The sequence below is a fragment of the Mytilus edulis genome, chromosome 5, assembly GCF_963676685.1.
Source record: "Mytilus edulis chromosome 5, xbMytEdul2.2, whole genome shotgun sequence".
NCBI classification, from domain to species: Eukaryota; Metazoa; Mollusca; class Bivalvia; order Mytilida; family Mytilidae; genus Mytilus; species Mytilus edulis.
The window spans coordinates 66,758,375-66,780,577 of record NC_092348.1 but is presented as its reverse complement, the minus strand read 5'-3'; the positions used below and the strand labels follow the sequence as shown (position 1 = coordinate 66,780,577).

General features: G+C 31.8%; 1 protein-coding gene across 1 annotated transcript; it reads left to right on the top strand.

Moving 5' to 3' along the window:
* Nucleotides 1-2,209: 2,209 nt before the first annotated feature.
* On the top strand, nucleotides 2,210-10,365 carry LOC139522488 (uncharacterized). Its single transcript, XM_071315988.1, has 4 exons — nucleotides 2,210-2,324; nucleotides 3,829-3,962; nucleotides 6,009-6,243; nucleotides 8,479-10,365. The coding sequence occupies exons 2-4, from the start codon at nucleotides 3,864-3,866 to the stop codon at nucleotides 8,514-8,516; spliced, it is 372 nt and encodes a 123-aa protein (XP_071172089.1). The 5' UTR covers nucleotides 2,210-2,324; nucleotides 3,829-3,863; the 3' UTR covers nucleotides 8,517-10,365.
* The last annotated feature ends 11,838 nt before the right edge of the window (nucleotides 10,366-22,203 follow it).

Genomic DNA, 22,203 nt, shown 5'->3' with positions numbered 1-22,203 from the left:
ACACATGTAATAAGTAGCGTGTCTTTAAAATAAAATTATTATTGAGATAACAAAGTTTAACATTGTCCTTTTAACTTGGTAAAAATCCAGTTTCCAACAATTATTTAAAATAAACTATTATCTATCATACCTGCTTTACTTTCCCATTATTATGTCATATAGATCGCTTATCAAGTACAATGCTTAGCCAATGCTTTCCATTCCTAAAATACCTTTTTAAAATACCAAAGGTATAAGAAACATATGTTAGATTGAGAAAGTACATTGATAACTTTAACTTGATTTTCTTATGTTCGTTAGTTATGTACAACTGACTTAAAATAATACGGCTGGAATTCCAAGCAATCAAAGCCAGGCTTCAAGGTTATTATGAAACTGCCTATTCTAGTGGTGTGAATCAGACGTGGATACTCCAAATTTTCAAGGATCTTTTACAGTACATACAATCTAAGACTCTTTCATCTTACAATAGTATTAAAACATTTGACTGTTCTACATTGTACACAAGTATTAAAACATTTTACTGTTCTACATTGTACACAAGTATTTACAATTCCAAACTTAAAGACTAATTGAAATAGTTGGTATTGCTTTGTTTTATAAAAGGAATGGTCAACGTAGATTCAAGTATCTTGTCTCAGGAAGGGATAAATCCTGCTGTGTAAAGAATCAATCACTCTGATTCAGACAAACAATTCTCTGAAACTGACATTAGCAAGATGCTTGATTTCTTGATTGACAACATTTTTGTTACGTTTAGAGGATGTGTTTTTCCCATGGAAACTAATTGTGCCCCTCTTTTTACCGACTTGTTCCTTTATTCGTATAATGCTTAAGTCATACAGTACTTCTTAGGAAGAAAGAAAAGAAGTTAGCAATATTCTTTAACTTTACTTTCCGTTATAAATATGATGTTATCTCACAAAATAATTCAAAATTTGGTGACTATGTTGAACCGATCTATCCCATTGAACTTGAGATACAGGATACAACATATACAGGTAAGTCTGCCTCATATCTTGACTTCATCTAGAAATTGGCAATGAAGGTCGATTGAACACAAAAATGTAAAACAAGAGCGATGTGTTCAGCTTCCCAATTGTGCACTTTCCATTTACATGTATATGTAGAAACATTCAAGCAGCGCCTGCATACGTTGTTAATATCTCCCAGTTGATACGATATTCTAGGGCTTGTGTTTCCTATCATGATTTCCTTGATAAAGGGTTGCTGCTAACAAGGAAGCTATTGGACAAAGAATTCCAATGGGTGAAGATACAATCATTCCTTCGTAAGTTTTACGGACGCTATCACGAGTTGGTCGGCCGTTATGGAATACACGTTTCAAAGATGATAGCAGATATGTTTTTAATGTGACGAGTTTTCATTTCCCGAATGTGACCTACCTAATTGAACTTGTTGCTGGGTGTTTACTAACGTGATGCAAGATGACGGATTCCACATGTAGAACATGATCTGTTCATCCACCCGGAAAACCTGGATTCTTCTGCAGCTTTTTTGGTTGGGTTCGTTTTGCGCAGTCTTTGGTTTTCTATGTTAAATTTTGTGTACTATTGTTTGTTTGTTTGTCTTTTCTTTTTGAGTCATGACGTTGTCAGTTTATTTTGGACTTATCAGTTGGAAAGTCCCTCTGGTATCTTTCGCCTTTCTTTTTAGCATTCTTAAATAGAAGTTCAATAAGATGAAATGATTTTGGTTGGATGATTTTATTCATTTTTCTTGTGTTCTTTTAAATATTATTTTCTGAAAGTATGACAAAATAGGCAATGCAGAATGAATTACACTAAAAATGATATATCGATGTAAACGATTTTATACGTGTGTGAACTTGGCGCACATATCAAGGAAGATGATATGAATGAGCAGATATACAAGATGATACCAAATACATAATATAAACAAAAAAGGAAAAAAAACCACAGTAGGGATGAAGAAAAATAGAAAGGATTACATGGAGAAAAAAATTTCAATGATGGCCACAAGATTGCGGTCAAGGGAAAATTTACATTTAAATTAAAACCTGTTATTGCAAATTTTTGACGTAATTTTGAAACTGTAATCTTTATTAATAGTTAGGAAAAATCACCATAAGCAAGCGAAAGCAATTAACCAGTATTGATTTTATATAACTTCAAGTGGGAAGTCAATTATTGGTGTCAAGTGTGTAGACATGACCTATGGAAACATGTTAAGACATACAAGGTTTATTTTTTAATATAATGGAAACTCTGAAAGAGTTTGGTATAAAATAAATTACAGATGAGAATTGACGTCACTTCTGAGGAAAAGCAGTTTAAAATAAGGTAAGAATACCTTTTTGTTACAATATGAGAAGATTGAGAAATTTCAAACTGTATTTAACTGTATCACAACTCATATAATACCGGTTTGTTTTTGTTGTCATGATCAACCAGTTCCATTTCAAATGATTATAACATTTTAATAAGGCCGTGCTACCTATAGTTGTTAATTTCTGTATCATTTTGATCTCTTGTGGAGACTTGTCTCATTAGCAATCATACCACATCTTCTTATTTATATTCATACGAGATGTAAATCAATACAATCCTTCATTTATTGTTTATTTGTCATCAAGCCACCGATTTTGTCCGTTATTGAAATGATCAGTTTTGTAATGTCAAATAAGAAAAAACGATTTGATAATTTTTTGATTTTTCAATATCAAATATTTTAAGCCATTTGACCTCCATTTGACCACATTTCGACATGTTAAAAAGAAAGAAGCAGAATACAGTCTTTAATCAGTGATTTTCTTTAAATATAGCACAACGTTCAATTTTATCATCAGTATAAGAGGTTTATTTCTTTCCAAATTTTGAAATTTAAATTCATGAACAAATGAATGGGCATCGAGTTGACAATTAATAATTTTTTCTGTTACTTCGAAATTATTATCGAGAATAAATTATCCTTTTCAAGAGTATTGTAAAAACCGAATAAAGACAGATTTTACTTCAGTGTTATATTTCGAACATAAGTGAAGATCTTTATTTGTTTGATCTGTATTTGAATATTCATGAAGAAACCGTAAAAATTATATACTAGTATCAAGTAAAAAAACTCAAAGCCAATTAGTAATAAAACTATAGGTTTTATGTCATTATCAATTAAGCAACTTTATATACAAATAATAGGTTTGCGTCTCGGAACCATTTGTCTTACAAACCCCATCTAAAGTCGAGACAAAGAACTATTATACATGAACTCTATAATTATTAGACATTATTATCAACTGTTAGTGACTTTCTATCATTTCTTTAACTTATAATTTATTGTGTGATATCCTTTAATTATTTCCTCTTATCAAAATATTCATATTAAGCACCTCATTATCTGCGTTAGTTCAATAGCCTATGTGTCTTAACATAATCAATTTAACGATATAAATGAAACGGTAAAGTTTATGTATTAAAATTATCAAGTTTGATGTAGTAAACTATTTATTTTCTAATAAGGATGACTAAAATAATATTTGAGTAAGTTATTTTTTACTGAATTTTACCGATTGGTATTTTCGTGATTTTCTTATGTTTGATATTTTCATAAACTTCTCTTCATAAAAATTGTATTTATATTTGAAATGGTTGTATTAAAAATTACGACCCCCATTGACTAGGCAGTAGAAATTAAGTCCATCACGATATAGGTGTATCATCAAAATCCATAGACTATCATTAAGCCTAGGTTTTGAACTTAGTGACTGTTTTTGCAAACATATTATAAGGGGATGTATGCATAAGTTTACTTAGTTACAATATGATTATGATGTGTAGGTGTTTGTTTTAGGTATATGCTTCATATTTGAATCACTACAGACAAAGATGAAAATATCACTAGCAGTGGGCATTGTAATTTGTTGCGGTATGACGTTTGCTAGAAAAGGAGCTGTGGATCTGAATCTGATAGTAAAGTCTTTTGAGGTACATTTTAAAGTGTCACAAATGCAATTATGATTTATGAATTTTACAAACTTATTCACAAAATACATAAACATTTTTATTGTAAATGGGTAAGGCAAACGTTTTTGACTTGTCATTCGGTTGGTTAAAATGTTGTTAAACAATACGACAAAAAAATGCATCACACTAGTTTAGAGGATTTTAATCATTGCAAATAGCAAGAATAGTTTGTCATAGTAATTATTAGAATAATGCTAAAATATGACTAATGCATCTGTTTACGTTGTATTTGAATTAGTTACTTTTGATCATTTAGTGCATTTTGTGTGTATGGATGACTCATAAATTTAAGTATTCAACAAATTAAAAAACACCATATTTGTCAAAAGCGTGGACTAAAATTTGGAAAATACCATTTTTCGATCCAACAAAAAATATGAATCTCTGATAATTTTATAGTCATGTTTTGAATTCGGGCGTTCCTGATGCAGGTGGGTCTTAATGTGTGATTCGGATGCAAGAGGTTTTTACAGTGTTGATTTCAAATTTGTTTATCCTTGTAATTATTCCATACTTAACATGCTTAATATGTAATTAGGAATAATATGTCCCCATACGGCCTTCATTAATGAGCAAAGCCCACACGATATAGTCAGCCATAAAAGGTCCCGAGATTGCAAATGTAAAACCATTTAAAAGAGAAAACTAACGGCCTATTTTATGTTCAAATAATGAACGTAAAATAAAAAAGACACAAAGTGCAGATCTGAAAGTACTAGTTCAAAGCCAAAAACAGATAATAAAAAAACACCATGCATCTAAGTATGTTTGTGATACAGTTGAGAATAGAATTGGTGAATGTGTGAAGAAGACATCAGTCCGACCGAAGAGCCAACCCCCCTCCCCCCCAAAAAAAAACCCAAAACCCAGCCGCAGCAGTTTCTGCTGCTGCATTCCAATTAAACCACTGTACTGGAACTATAAAAGAAGTAAACTACTAGTAGCGAAAATACTGTACTTGAAGGAAATTTCTAAACGACAAGACAATCAATGACAACATCAAAAGATTAAACACATCAAATGAACGGAAAACAACTGTCATATTCATGTTTTGATAAAAACATATCCTTACGAAGTTAATGTTGGATTATACCTGGTTGTATAGCTAGCTGAACCTCTCACTTGTATGACAGTTGCAAAGAATTTTATTACATTGACAACAATTTCTTAGTAAAAAAACATACATAATCGGTAAAATTGTAAAAAAAAATTGGATACAGCAGTCATTATTGTGTTAAAATAGGCAAAGTACATAAGCAAAACTGAAAGACAAGAATACAAAAAATTACCATAACATAAAAACACAAAGGGGGACGTATAAATACCGAGCCACGCCAAAAAGTATATTACCAAAAGCTGACTAAACTATGAAGGTAAACAATGTACAAAGACAAATACTATACTTTAAGACCATGATGTTTTAAATCTGAAATTAATACGTAAAATGTATCACCAAGGTTTTCGTGTAGGCCGATTAACTTTTTAGGAAAAAAAAACGAGACGTTATTTGACATAACCCTGATTTTACAACTTCATGATGTTTATAAATTCTGCATAGCTGCTACAAGCTAGTTAACAATGTATATCCAATACGCGGGTGAAGTTGGTATATTACATTAACGTTTGGAAAAAAATTCAAAATTAAAATGGTCTCGTTTGTTATTGTTATAAACAGTTATTGAACAAGTGGAAAGTTAAGTAGCAATACAGACAGAATCCATCCAATTTGTATTTCTCCGGTAATGTCTCACCAAATCAAAAATATGACAGATTTGTTTCCTTGTTCCGTTGGTTGATAAAGTTTGATTTTATCAGTTTTATTAATTTCTTCTTTTTGAACTTGCATTGGATTTGGTATTTCTGTTATTCTTTTTTTTTTTATTATAATAGATTTTGTTTTGTTCTGATATAGCGAGTTTTGGCCCTGTACCGTTTTCGTTTTTTTTCTTCCAAAACGTTTTTTACAGACAAGAATAAAACTAAATATAATGAAAAACTAATTTTCAGATGCACCCGACTAGAGTAAAACGATCCACCATGCAAGATATTGAGAGTTCTTTGCACACGGTATTCATCAGTACAGACGAAAACCATGATGGACACATTACAGTAGACGAAATTATTGACTCTGTCGTTGGTAGCACTGGACTAAAGATTAACAACAAAATGACACAGGGCTTCAATGTGGTATTTGGTAATCCAAAATATGACCTGAATGAAAACGGCTCCCTCGAGGAAAATGGTATGAATTCATTAACGTAAGAAAAATCCAGACAATTCAAACATAGAACAGGTGTTAGATTTGTATGCATTTTACCTGTTTCAGCATATGCTACATAAACAAAAGCATTTAGATAATCATCGGTAGACAATCTTGATAGAAAAAATTTGTTTCCAAAAATGTCCAGTTGCATGTCACCTTTATGAAAGTTATTTCTAGAAATCATGTCATACAATTTGCATGCTAGACTGTCATCAACTATTTACATTTTTAAACGTGACTATCTACTTTATTTTTTGATGAGTTTGTGCAATACTTAGTTATATGGAAACCTATCAAAATGAACAACTTCAGTACAGTGTTTGCAAAACTAAGGTCAAACGGCCTTTGAAAGGAAATACATTGTGTACTCTCTTTAAAAAAAATCCTGCAGTAAATGTAGCATGTAATAGTTAAGATTGATTTCCAATAGTAAGGCAGTATTTATGGGTTATATTCAATCAGTCTTTAGATAAAAGATAAAGAATATCAAGTCCCATGTAATGTACCAAGTAGACTTACAAGTCAATCAATTAGATTGAGTGACTTATATTAATAACGATAAACACACCTGATACACTTTACATTTTTTATACGTATCTGATACGCATAACCTTCCATCATTACCGAACTAAACAAAGAAATAACACGAAGGTTGCCGTATACGATACAGGAAATACCTACCCTTCCAGAGCACCTGATTTCACTCCCGGTTTTAGTGGAGTTCGTGTTGTTTCGTATTTATTATTTATAACTGTTGATGTAAATGTCATTTGGTTTTTTGAGTCTTTGTTTACTCCTTGGTTTTGATTGTTATTGTCTTTAAATTAAGTAAGAATATTATGAAACTGAACATATAGAGAAACTGGGCAGACCAACCTATGTTCCAATAATGCTTCTAAATTATCTAGAAGGTAATGCTAGTTTGCAATTGTTCTTTGAATTTTTATTTTATTCAAACTGAAATGACATAAAACTACGTTCCTATTTGTTGAATCAAACTCAAATGAAGTATTTAAAGAAGAAACACTAATGTACAGGAACAGTTTGCCTTGACGAGTGTAGTATTTTAGTTTTTTTCTTTTAAATATATACAAAAACAAATATTCATTATGCAAACTATTTACAGCCAAGGATGCTTTCATCGCATACAAACATGGTTCCATGGAGGAAAATAAAATCATTGAATTCATTCCAACATTTATACAAAACACAATCTTGTTTAAAACTCTTATCATTTGGACAATGATATTCAAGCTGTAGAAAACGTTACACGTTACATGGTTATAGCACACATGCCATATTCCTTATGGTCAAACTAATAACATTCCTATACTATGTAAACTATTACCGTGAGAGACCCGCCCGTTCTTTCATACAAAGGGAATGTCAACTCTAAATTATACTAAATTTTTTATAATGAATGATTTAAATTCTATATAAATTTTGTACAAGTAAACACGAAACACAATTTAAGTGTATAAGGAGATTTACTTATGACTGTTGATATATACATCTATCTCAAAATCAACTTATAATTTTCAATACATATAAATTATCAGCACGCAATTAGAGAATGAAATGTTCCGCTACCTTATTTCCTCTTTTCCATTTTTATTTTTATAATAATAATAATAATAATAATAATAATAATAATAATAATAATAAAAAAAGAAAAAAAAAATAATAATAATGATAATAATATTTCTAGCCTTTTATGTTGATTACTTTGTGAATTGTTTTAGAATCACAAATGAATCAATGTACCAACCCCCCCCCCCCCCCTAAAAAAACCACACGCACACAAAGCAAAGGAACAGCGCTTTGATTTCTGTTCCTCATCCTGAAGTCACAGTGAGGCCTTCTACACGGAGAAAAATGAACATCTCAGTTAGACAGAAATACAATAAAAAGTAAATTAACAAAAATACCGTATTCCGAGGAAAATTCAAAACGGCAAATCCCTAATCAAAGGTTCAAAAGCATTAAACTAATGGATTGCAACTGTCATATTCCTGATTTGGTAAATACATTATTTTCTTACGGTGAATCAAACCTGGTTTTATAGTTAGAGCTACCTCTCACTTGTATGACAGTGGCATAAAATTCCATCATATGGACAAACGATGTGTGAACAAAACAAACAGACATTATTGTTTTTTCCATAGTCAATTTCGTATATCTTAATTCATTTTAATACTTCCTTGTCTTTTTTAGAATATGCTGAACTGATTAAATCTGGAATGGGAATGTAATTGGGAGTGCAGAAAAGAAAAGCTGAGAAATTGCATTGATGGGGACAGAACATGACTGTGACAATACATTTTGCTTAAAACAGTGGATCTATTACCTATACAGTATAGTAACATATAAAGCAATATCGTTTGCAATGTATTGATATTTAAGAAATAAATTATCCTAAAATGTAATTTGAATTAACAAAGTCACAAGGTTTAATATTTTTTTATATATATATTTACACTTCATTTTGAAGCTCCTTTTGGTGTCTTCTAGGTGTTATACCACTATTGATTTTCCTGTATTAGTCTTTGTTAAATTTGCACTTTTCAAAAAATTGTGCAGAATTAATCTATGTTTCAAATAAAAAGAGTACTTGGCTTTTATCTTATCCAGTAGTTTGCAATATACTAGTATCCAAACATACTCTTTCCTTTAAAAAAACTGAATTTGAAACAATGCTAATGAGGATCCACAGCAAACCTAAATACTTTTTATCAGTACTAAAAAAGTAGACCTAAAGATAAAATACATTTTATGAATTATGTGTATCTAAACAGAAAAAAGACAAATGATCAAATACATCCGACTTCTTCAAGGTCTGTAGTTTACTGTATTTAGACTTTAACTCTCAAGTACTGGTCGGAAATAGGAAAATGTAGTTGTTGTGGACGTCCTGTGTTCATGGCTATGCAATAACCGTTACATATCCTTTACGAATCCCTATACATATTTACGCTTATGCACTTATGTAACAAAAAAATTGTTCCGGCGTAAATGTTCATAGGAAATATGATCCGCCGGAATTAGTATCATAGAAAATATGTTTCAGCGCTGTAAAACTTATTCCGGAACTAAATTTTTTACCAAATGGGAAATAAGTTCCGGAACTAAAATCATAGCATAACGCGCGTCTGGCGTACTAAATTATAATCCTGGTACCTTTGATAACTATAGCTCCATGAATTTTGTTCCAATTAATATTTAAAGTTCTAAAAAGTTAAATAAGTTCCTGTGATAATCAGTTGTAAACGTACATGTACATATTTCATAAACATAAATAAAAAAGTTACACTCAAACTTTTTCACAGTAAATAAGTACCTTGGCAACATATTCCACAGCGAAACATTTTCTTGTTATATTTAAACTATGATGCAAGCTTTATGTTGTACTAAGTGTGCTTACATGGGATACAATTTGTCCAGGTTCCGTGTAATCAGTAGTCGTTTTGAAATCTTTCGGAAGTTCTGGTGTTGACGTCTCGCTTGTCGTCTTTTCCGGCGTAGTGGATTGCCAAATTTGACCTAAAAATAGAATTGTTATAAATTGGGGATTCTTTTACAAGTCTATAAGATAACTTTGAACATCTCTATATCAAATAGTTTACTAAAGTAGAATTGGTAAAACAAAAGTTTTGTGTAGCATCAAACTTTTTTCGAATTTAAGTGTTTATATTTCTGCAACCAAGTATATAATTTGGCGTTTTAATAGTGTATAATGTATAATGTGGGTTTATGCGCCAACTTTACTTTCTGTTTTGTTAAAGCCAAGTCGCCATATCATCTTTTAAGTATTAAATAGTCACTAAGGTATTTGCATTTACTTTACTGGGGTCCTTTACAATTTCACTAAAAAAAGATATAACTCCTTTGATTTTCATTAATTTTGAAAAATTTAATTAATTAATTACTGTACCCAGTTATATGTTGCTGCTTAATATTTCTTATATTTGAATACATGTCAATGATAATTGAAGAAGGTACTTTGTATTCCCTTGTCTACTATTCATATTTTACCTGATTTATTTCTATTTTGTCTATACCTCGGCTATTTTTTCTTCAATAAAATATACATTTGCACTATCAGAGGCATATTTACCTGATGTAACATTACAATGTCTGAATTCACTGCCGCTGAAGTTACTGATATGTTGCGTGTAATATAAGGCACAATTCATTAAACCATCTCAAGGTTTTGCGACTATATCAATTTCTCCTCCAAAACGAATAATTCCAGGAAAGACAAGGGAAGATGATAGAGATATAACAATATTTGACTCGACATTAATTATGTTAATATCTAGTCGTTCTCCACTTTTGTATGATATCCAATACCCAGTCCATTTGTTAAGAGACAGTGGTGAAATCATACTACACTTATGGGATGTTTTTCTAGTTCCAGAAACACTGGTTTATATTCTAACGCATACAATTGCTGATAAGAACAGTCTAACATCTATTTCTTCCATCAATTCGCCAGTTACTGATGGTTTATGTCTGAATATGATTTATCACCAAAGGCTCGAGGAAAGAGGTAGACTGCGAAAGTAAACTCTGAAAAACTGGCCTCTTCATTGACAGAAATATCGATTGGGTTGTTGTTAAAATCCATTGGGATATACGGAAGTCCTGGATAAGATCCAGAAAAAGTAAAGTTGTTTGTTGTGTGATCACTTAAAGAATTGGAATTTTGGACGATTCTGTCGCATAATGACGATCTCCAAGAGGCCATACCATATATGGAGCGGGTGCTGAAATGTAGCCTGAAAAGTTGTCGTTGACATGATTGTCAAAACATTCATACATAAGGTGAAGGTTGGTACCCATTATAACGTTTGAAACCGCTGCATTTGATTGCACCTGTCTTAATGGATTCAGTTGAGGATTATGCCAGACAATGGGCTAAGCGCGAGAAGGAAGACGTAGACACTCTTTCCGAATGGATTAAGGCAGTGAGGTCGTTGATACAAATCAGAATTAAGAAACTGAATGGGTCTATCAATGCCCATGCTACGTCAATCTTTAAAGACCCAAATGTTGCAAAACACCTATCCTACCTCCATGACAAATATGTTGTTGTCCCCGCAGATAAAGCCCCAAACAACATCGTTTTTGTATGTAAAACTCATTACATTAACTGCTTGATAAACGAATTAGGTATTGACAATTCACTTGGAAACTCAACATATACCCTCACGACACTTACCAAAGAGGAAATCCTGGATAATCATAGGTCTGTTCTGTGTTCCTTTGGAATTTCAACCAAAGATGAAGAACTGGATCTGCCATCACTGTATTTGATACCTAAACAACATAAGTGTCCTTACAAACAACGGTATATTACTGGGTCTTCCAAGTGCTCCACGAAACCTCTTTCTAAATTATTAACATCTATTTTATCAGCAATCAAAGACGGCCTTCAAAGTTATTGTGAAACTGCCTATTCTAGAGGGGGCGTGAATCAGATGTGGATACTTAAAAATTCCAAAGATCTTTTAGAATACATACAATCTAACTCTCTTTCATCTTGTAACAGTATTAAAACATTTGACTTTTCTGCTCTTTAAACTAGTATTCCACATTCCAAACTAGAAGACAAATTGAAAGAGTTGGTATTGCTTTGCTTCGTAAAAAAGAATGGCCAACGTAGATACAAGTATCTTGTCTTAGGGAGGGATAAATCATATTGTGTAAAGGATCACTCTGATTCGAACAAAAAATTCTCTGAAACTAATATTATCAAGATGCTTGATTTCTTGATTGACAACACATTTGTTACGTTCGGAGGACGTATTTTTCAACAGACTGTCGGGATTCCAATGAGAACAAACTGTGCCCCTCTACTTGCCGACTTGTTTCTTTATTATAATGAGGCTGACTTCATGCAGAAACTTCTTAGGAAGAAAGATAAGAAGTTAGCAATATCCTTTAACTCTACTTTTCGCTATAAAGATGATGTTCTTTCACTAAATAATTCAAAATTTGGTGACTATGTGGAACGCATCTATCCAATCGAGCTAGAGATAAAGAATACTACAGATGGGACAACATCCCTAATGCGCCTCGAAATGAGGAACTCAAAAGTCACGTGTAAAGAAAAAATCTCTGTGTAGTGATATTGGACATGTTTCTATTTTTAACAAATGACTGAACTTAATTATTTGTGGTGGGTGATTAGGAAAGTAGAGGAACATAGAATAAATGTGTAAAAACTATGGAGCTATCGAATGTGTTCAAAGTATTAAATTTTCAAAGAACTTATTGTGTTAAAAAGGGGATATTTTACCACAAGGAGCCGCATCACAAAAGGATGTTCGGGGTTTGCTAATTTACGGAAAAAGTAATCCCACTTCGTACCCCGAAAATTTAACCACATATGTGAAAATGTCACAGCTTCGAAACGAGCTATCATACATATCCAAGTTTACGATATGGACTGAGCTACAGGAAAAAACGTTACCATTACTGCCTATGTAAAAACAATTAAAGATATTGAGCCAGATACAGTTAAGTCGGCCTCATATCTTGACTTACATCTAGAAATTGACAATGAGGGTCGGTTGAAAACAAAACTTTACGACAACAGAGATGATTCTAGCTTTCCAATTGTGAACTTTCCATTTTAAGTAGCAACATTCCAGCAGCACCTGAATACGGGGTATATATCTCCAAATTGATACGATATTCCCGTGCTTGCATTTTCTATCATGATTTTCCTGATAGAGGGTTGCTTCTCACAAGGAAGCTATTAAACCAAGAGTTCCAAATTGTGAAGTTGAAATCATCCCTTTGTAAATTTTACAGACGCCATCACGAGTTGGTTGACCGTTATGGAATAACCGTTTCACAAATGATATCGGATATGTTCCTTACTTCGTAACTACAATCCCCTTCCCTTTCATGAATGTGACCTACCGAATTAGACTATTTATCGGATGGTTTTCCCGTTTGAATGGTTTTACACTAGTTATTTTTGTAACCCTTTATAGCTTGCTGTTCGTTGTGAGCTAAGGCTCCGTGTTGAACACCGTTCTTTAACCTATAATGGCATACGTTTACAAATTGAGACTTGGATGAAAAGTTGTCTCGTTGGCACTCATACCACATCTTCTCATATCTATGAAAAGTTGTCGTTGAAATGATTGTCAAAAAATTATCCTTTCTTATTGATTTGTTTTAATACTTGGGAACACAAAGCTCATTTGAAACAAATCATACTTTAATTAAAGCACACTAAAAATGTAGGTTAAGAATGGAATTAATCATTAATGAATACCCACATGCTAACCGTAAAAGAAAGGAAAACGATGATTTATAAACATATCAAAAATGATTTTTATTATGTTATAAGGTGTATAAAGATTCATTTGTATAAGACCAAACATTTGAAAAGACGCACACTCCCTTTACTATGTATTCAACGTATTCTCCTTTGTCACAGTAATTTCTGAAATCTTTGTTTTTGGTCGATTTGATCTGGAATATAATTCTAGTGTTTGCCTTATTTGTTTTTACTATAGTACCAATGAGAAAAAGTAATTACAAGTACCACAAGTCAAAAATGTATTTTAGTTTAATGTTTTCTTCTACATTTTCTGATTATTTATTTGTTTAGTTTCTAGGTAGACTCTTAAATTGGCAATACCATTAAATCACATTGTCCGGCTGCATATGAAAAAGATTTGATAAAATATACCTTTGAATTTGACAGTTTTCGGAAATTAATCCTACATTTCACTGCAGTAAAAAAAATGGAGTCAAAAACATATATCTTTGGTGTTTCAAAACACCATTCTTTCTTTATTTGGTGTTTTTATAGAATAATTTGAAAACTTGAGGTAACTTGGTTACTATAGCTTGTGACAAAGAAAAAAAGGGGGGAGCATTTGATTAGTTAACATTGAAACAAAGATAAAATCTGCAAATTATTTTGAAAAGTGCAAATTTTACCAAGACTAAATGGGGAAACAATGGTGGTGTTACATCTTAAAGCTGACCATACCATATATTTAAGTATCTCAACTTAACTATAATTGTAATAAAAATCAAGCAAGCTCTCATTTCTTTCAATTTGTTTGTAAATAGAAACGTATACAACCTTGATTTAAATATCCCAACACCTTTAATTTAAATCCTTTTGAATAACAGATCTTGTTCGACGATTTAAGAATTGAAATCATTGGTTTACCTCGTTATGGCGACGTTCAAATAAAATTTCTAGCCTGTCATAAAGACTTCTTACTTTTTATTTTCTATGGTTCGTTTATCTCAGAATTTGGCCGATAACCGATTGATCTTTTCGATATTGCAATAATATCTTTTAATTTTGTAGAGAATAAAAAGAAATTCTTTATCAACTTGAAACCTTTAAGAAATAGCTGTCACACTTCTGTAAGACGCTTCGAAAACAAGATGTCAATAACTTTGGAGTAAATTGAAAAAAAAAAAAAAATTAACATTTTTCATAAAACAAACTCATCAAAGATACCAGGTTTATAATTTTAAACGTATAACGCGCGTTTCGTATACAAAAGCCTTATCAATAACGGTTGAAGAAGACAAAAAGATTTAGGACCTGTTAAGGGGGTTCGCGGGTCTAAATCATTTATATAGGATTTCTCTATATTTTTCTATAAATAAACTTTATCTTATAGTTAATAGAAAAATAAAATAAAAAAATGGGGTCACCGTTCATTTGCGCTCACAATCTGCCTTCGAAAGAAACATAAAAGTGGGTTTTTTCTGTTGAACTAATAGGAGAAATAAAGGTAATATCGAAATTAAAAAAAGAAATTTATTACAGAAATCGCTCAAATTTTACAATTGTTTAGTTTAAGTACAGCATATATCGAAATTATATTAAAAAATATAGGTCACCGATGAGTTAAAAGAGATATTTCAATTTTAAAGCCAAAAAATGGCATTTTTTTCACCAAAGGGATATAATTTGGAACTTTTTCAATGATGTTTACATTTTAAAAGTCATCTGGGGCAAACACGAATTAATTGTTTTTAATGTTTTTGTACCATATAATAAAGTAACAACTACAAAAGGTAATAAATAAAATTTGTAATGAAAAACAAATGTTTAATTTTTTTCTGAAATTTTTATATTCTCGAGCCTCCTTAAATAGAATTCATTTTAAAGTTATCAAATAATGTTTAATTCAAATCATTACAAGTATTTTAATATGAATTTAAGTGACGGGCAATCAGTCAAAATACAATGAAAATGGAAATAACTCATTGCCATGAACTTCTCATATTCCTTTATTTAAGTATCTTTATGATAGAAGGTAATATCTACATTTGGAAAGTTAGGCCTGCGTCTTTCCGTTATAAGACTAAGCAACGCCGCTCGAGTTTGGAGGCCAAGTCAATTTGAACAGCATTGTAAACCTTATATTCCCAAAAAGTTATGCCAAATACTTAAAATAAAATTGAGAATGGAAATGCGAAATGTGTCAAAGCGACAACAACCCGACCATAGAGCAGACAACAGCCGAAGGCCACCAATTGGTCTTCAATGTAGTGAGAAATTCCCGTACCCGGAGGCGTCCTTCAGCTGGCCCCTAAACAAATATGCATACTAGTTCAGTGATAATGGAGGTCATACTAAACTCCGAATTATACACAAGAAACTAAAATTCAAAATCATACCAGACTAACCAAGGCAAGAGGCTCCTGACTTGGGACAGGCGCAAAATTGCGGCGGGGTTAAACATGTGTTTTGAGATCGCAACCCATGGTTGATGCCATATATACCAATGGTAGAAAATTCAAAGCGTGCTAACATCCTTCTCTCGTTTTCACAACTTAGTACAATATTTAGAATCGGAGTCAATAATGTTGTTCAACAACCATCCCAACCGAGCTTTTTTGGAATTTCCCAACCTCTTGAATAGTGTTGGTAAAAAGATATTGTAACAACTATTCCAATGACATCAACTTCAGATCCTACTAATTCATACTGTTACGAGGGAATGTATATCGCACATGCTTCATTTATATATGTATAAATGATACCTTCACTCAATGGGTTCATTGGGTTGGGTTTTTTTTTGGTGTTGAATTTTTTAGCCTGTCTTTCGCTTATGAGTATGAAGTTTCAGCACTCTTTTGGAAATTTTTTTCCTCTCTTAATTATACATCATATCCTTATGGTATGTCGTAAGGTTTCTACTCCCTCTGGTTAAGATGACCGTAGGATATTTTTTTATATATTTTTAGGTTCTTGTTGTTCATAAAGATGCTTATGCACCTGTGCTTTCAAATAGACCGAAAAAGCGGGCTAGCGATATATACTTTATATGCATGGATGCTGATTGGAGACATTTGGAAAAGGATTTCAACATTTTGTATCGATCCTTATAATGATTAAAATTTATTTATTAGAAAAGGCAGATAATCTACTGAGGGTGTTTATTCGTAAAAGCGCAATCGAAGTGTTCTATGTCTTTTGAATAATAAACGCTGTTATATAAAAAGACACTATAATATAAAAGTTGTACTAGTAAAAAAAAACAATTGAAAGATACAATGAATTCAATTTATGATATCAGTCGAGCGTATTTTTAAATAAAATTCATCAGTGGCCCTTAATTAAAGTCAATTAGAATGCCAAATCAATTACCACAACGCAGTCGAAAAATATTTAAAAACAAAACTTTATGAATTGCAAGCGCTCTCTTGGACTAACCATCAGCCAGAACGCACAAAGCTAAATTCTTGAGAGCAAAGAATGTTGATTGAAAAACCGAAACAGATCAAGAGCTGTACGACCAAAAATTGCCATGATGATACCCTTGTGAATTGATATTCCACATAAACAAATTTAAAAACATTGTGTAAAACTTGGGCTTCGGTCATGTACCAGTTCTTAAATCATATTTGAATCTATCCTTATAACGTTCTTAAATGCAGTTGGATTATCCGCTGAAAGTTTTGCCACACTCCTTTTACGATGTATCCCACGTATTATCAGTTGTCCCAGACATTTTTGAAATCTTAGTTATGGCTATTTAATGTTAAAGACACGCTACTAATTACATGGTTTAGAGCACACACTCTTCTGGCCATTCGAAATACATTTTTGAGATAAATAAATATGTAAAACTAATTTCATCGGGTCATTACGAAAATACAAATGTTTACCATTTGAATCATGCTATATGCAGTAATTCGACATCTTTGTCAGCAGCTCTCATTCTAATGCTTCACCATGCCTCACCTATGTATAGTATTATACCTACTGCGATTCTGTTTAAGGTTAATATTTGCAAATTGAGTGAACGATGATCGAGAAATTAGTTTTGGCACATCAGTCCCACGAAATAAGGTCTCGAAAAGTTGCTAGTGTTCGAGGAAAATACATATCAACTTTATATCAATTAAATGACAAAAAGAATGATATGCATTTTGTATGCCAATATCCTGTAAAAGAAAATCCCGACTGATAGAATCAAAACTGACTAGGATGCCGTGTAACTACAAACGAAATCCTGTCTAGATTAACATGGTTATATAAAATATTTTGCTACATGTATTATACGGCTAATACTGACCTTATGTTTTATATCTTAGCTTTGTAAATAGTCAAAATAGTTCAAAATATAGTATTTGCTGATGAGAATCTTATATGCAGAAAAATAAAGATAATAAAATGACAATACAAACAAATTTATTCTTTAAAAAATGAACATCAATAAATTATTCATACGTACAGAAAAACAAAAACATGTTTTGAGGATTAAGATATCATTTTTTCTCGTCAATCCATCCAATAAATTGACCATGATAAATTTAGTAACCGTAGCCAACTTGAACATAACTATTAAAACATTAACATCTAAAAGCAAAGCGTATCTCATTTGTGTAGTAAGATCATATACTTCTCTGTTAAAGTGTTGTCCAAGAAATCACTAAATAATTTATATAAATTGCTTATGTATTGAAAGTAATTCCGATGAAAACTTAATACATGTACAAATGTGTGTTGATTATCCGCTATGTGTAAAAATTCATCAGGTCGACCTGTGTCTTAGCTCTTTCTGTATGTGCACATAAAAGGCATCATTCCACAAAAATCATAAAAAATATCCTTTATGAAAATTGCAAATCAGTTTGCTGTATGTCTTCAATGCAATAATTATATCTACCGAGGTAAAAAAAACGTGCATTTTCATGTATGATTTATTTTCTAAATGCTTATATATAACATTTCGAAACACAATAGAAAAAAAACCCGATCCTATTTCAAAATTGATGAATTTCCCAGAACATGTATTGGATAGGAAATCTAACAAATTTTTAATTCATTCTTGTTGTTTTTCTTTTTTTTATTACTCTGTTCTTAACTAGATTTTCTAATATGTCGGATCAAAATATAGTTAAACCATTTTAACCAAAACTTGTCAGTAGACTTGCCTTATTCTCACTTCGGAAGCCTTCAACAAACTACCGATTAAATTGTAATAATGTTCCTTTGCTCAAAACAATCATGTCATAAGAAAAATAACAAAAACAAAATGGTGGATTAAACCTGGTTTTATAACTAGTTAATCCCTCACTTGTATGACATTCGCATATATTTTCGTTATATTGGCAAAACGTGTGAGAAAAATAGACATAATGTGTAAACATATCAAAGATCAGTGAACAGCAGTCAACATTGTGCTATAATCTTAATCGATATAAAAAGAAACAACTATGTCCACAAAGAAATACGAAAATGGCTAATAGACACTCCATACACAAAGCAAAACAAATTAAGTGAAGAATATAAAAATGACCATAGCACAATACCATAATAGTGAGATTTATAAATGTCGATCAACGTTAAAAGGATGTTAAAAAACCCACTAAGGCCAAAGAGCCCTGAGATAAACTTCAGCTGAACTTAAAAGTTCTTACGAAGTCAACAAGAAATGCATATGGTCAAGGGATGAGATATGGGCTGTCTAGAGGATACTAATGATGTAGTATATGTATATATTATATGTGAGGCGGATATGAAGACGAGAGCAATTCTTAGGGGCATCGACAATGTCTTCCTCATCCATGTCCCAAATATCAAACTCCTAACGTATACAAATATGTTATATTCCAAACACAAAAACGTTAACAAAACAATAAAGGTAAATTGACAATGTCAAATAAAGGTCACGATGATATCCGACATACCGTCGTATGTTAATACACCTGAAAATATCTTTGCATTTAAAGAATAGTTTTATTAACACTGAAAGTTTAGAAGTTTGTTTTCTGTTGTTCTGCAAAAGATTGTTACGATATAGGTTCTCTGTTAATAGGACTTGTCATTCATTGCTGATTCTGTATATCCTTATTTATGCCTAAAATCAACATATAATTGTCTCCCCTTCAAAACCCTATTGAATAAAAAATACTTGTTTGTTGTTGTCTGGGTACAAAGATGACTGCGTTCCATTGAGACATTCTCCTTTCAGTGTACAGACATTTGTGTACTTGTTATACTCTGCAGCGAAACATGCAGTCTCCGTGATGCACGTGCTTGTACACTGAATGTTACTTTTCGTTACAGATGACCTTAAAACAGGACCGTAATATCCATATCCGAGTTTTCCACATGCATAGATAGACACAATGCTTCCCAAACCTTTAATAGAAAAATAAAGTTTGTTACAACATTGGGTTTTCAATTCGCTTCATAAAATTACACCTGTGAGTTCATGCAGTTTTTAGTCACAATAAATGTATAAGGACATTCCAGTGTTACCAACGGGACAACTATTCGCCAAAAACAACAGAAATGACTTTACACTTATAATGACTTATCATGAAAGTAATCTTCTAAAATCAAAATGAATAAAAACAGGTTTGATCTTATTCACTATTATATTGAAAAATTATAACTTACTTTATTTGTACTGGATACATGTACCAAAATTGTGCCCACTGAGAAAGAGGATCTCTAGAAAACATTTTAGCCTTATGGGCCATTTTAGACATCTTTAACAGATATCCGCGGAATTATCACGCAAGGACAAGAATATGCATTGAATATTAATCTTTTATATATTTTAGATGGTTTTAAATTATTAAACCAATTCTTATATGTAATAAGATGTTGTCACAGCTGTTTGCCTTTTCATTTTTAGCCATGGCGTTGTCAGTTTGTTTTAGATTTATGAGTTTGACTGTCCCTTTGGTATGTTTCGTCCCTCTTTTAACTGTCAAAGTGAAAATATTTAAGGGTATTACTTTTCTGAAAATTGAATTTAATTTAGTTTAAAAATTCATAAGAAATGATCCAAACTGCGTTCCATTTACTTTTTCCTGAGTGAAGTCACACCACATCTAACAGCTGTTTATTACGCATGTGGACTTGACCTTCTTTTCGAGCTAAGTTTTGTTTACATTTGAAAACGTGATTTTTATGAACCGGGGGTATGAAGTTGGGGAAGTTTTGTGAATAAGGAAAAGTAGATTAAAATCGTAAAATATTATTTCTACTGTTGTACTATGTTTGAAAACTTGAAATGTTGAAAATAATGCTTGCTTATAGCGAGTTTTTGTTCTGTCCTTGAAATCCCGACACATTGAAAACGTGCGATTTCGCGAAAGACGTCTGTTTTAATCACGCGCATTGGTATCGAGAACTGAATACTATCGAGAACAGATGACTACACGATATACCACCATTCCCTATGTGAAATTGAAAAATCATCCAAAACAAATAATCCACAATGCTTGTCAACATGAAAATGGTAGTATACACTATAAATATATTACTTTGGGATACCATACGACATATTTTATACAACTGTCATACAAGTTAGAGGCTTCGCTAGCTATAAAACAAGGTTAAATACACCATTTTCTACAAAAAAAAGTGTACCAAGTCAGGAATATGATTGTTCATTGGATGTGTTTGAGCTATTGATTTTGCATTTGGTCAGGGACTTTCTATTATGTATCACTCTTGGAGTTCGGTAGTTTTGTTAATTTTCTTTTTTCAATCTTACTGAAACAACCTTTTTGCTCAATTGGTTTTAAAATTGTACAATTACATAAACTCGTGTCACCTTACTCAGACTTTTTATTCAGACTTGTCATTGGACATGTACATACTTCTAAAGGTTCATGTTTAAAGTAGATGAAATTCTTCAACTTATCCAAAATAACAAAGGTGTTACTATGAATTAAATCAATTATTCTACCTGATTCATGGAGGCTGTTTACTGGCTTTCCATACACTTCTATTTCACAAATGTTTAAGTATACTGAGTCCCTGCGTTTAATCCTGACATACCTTCCTTTAGTGTTAGGAGGGCATGTAATCGTGATTCTCTGACTTCCTGTTGCCTGATAATGACAATTAATTGTATCTCCTTCCTCTAGATTATTCCAATGATTGCATGTACATGTTGGCAAAATAATTTCAACATCAAAGTTAGCGAGAAAGTGAGCTGATAATAAAATAAATAACAAAATAGAGTAAGTAATTGAAATTAAAATGATACGATATGATAGGCTCACCACTAGCCAAATATTCACCTGAGAAAGTATGTATGTGAGTCGTCTTGATCAATTTAAATTTTTTTGTAAAGTTTTCTAATAAAATAATTTAGCCTTACTCCTATTGTGTTTTTGTGTTATTGTAGCAGCTCTTCAAATTTAGAAATTTCAAAACGTTTTGCCTCAGGCATCACTGGTGTAATTTTAGTGAACGAAATGCTCATCTGGTATAGTTAAATTGGTCCCATTAAACTTTTTACAACTTCCAGGTCAATTCCCCTGTAAGCCCTAAAGATAAAAGAGCATCGACACTTGCATGTCAGTACGGATTTTTTTTTATGTACTATCCTCGTGAGTAGCTCTTATACCTTGTTTGGGTTTGGTTCTACTGTTGGTTCTTTTTCTGTTAAATAGCCGACTTTTTGT

What these genes read in the sequence shown, in the direction of transcription:
- LOC139522488 (XM_071315988.1), top strand. Translation starts at nt 3,864, where the DNA reads ATGAAAATATCACTAGCAGTGGGCATTGTAATTTGTTGCGGTATGACG. An exon ending in TGATAGTAAAGTCTTTTGAG is followed by an intron (nt 3,963 to 6,008) that starts GTACATTTTAAA and finishes ACTAATTTTCAG; the next exon opens with ATGCACCCGACTAGAGTAAA. An exon ending in CGGCTCCCTCGAGGAAAATG is followed by an intron (nt 6,244 to 8,478) that starts GTATGAATTCAT and finishes TGTCTTTTTTAG; the next exon opens with AATATGCTGAACTGATTAAA.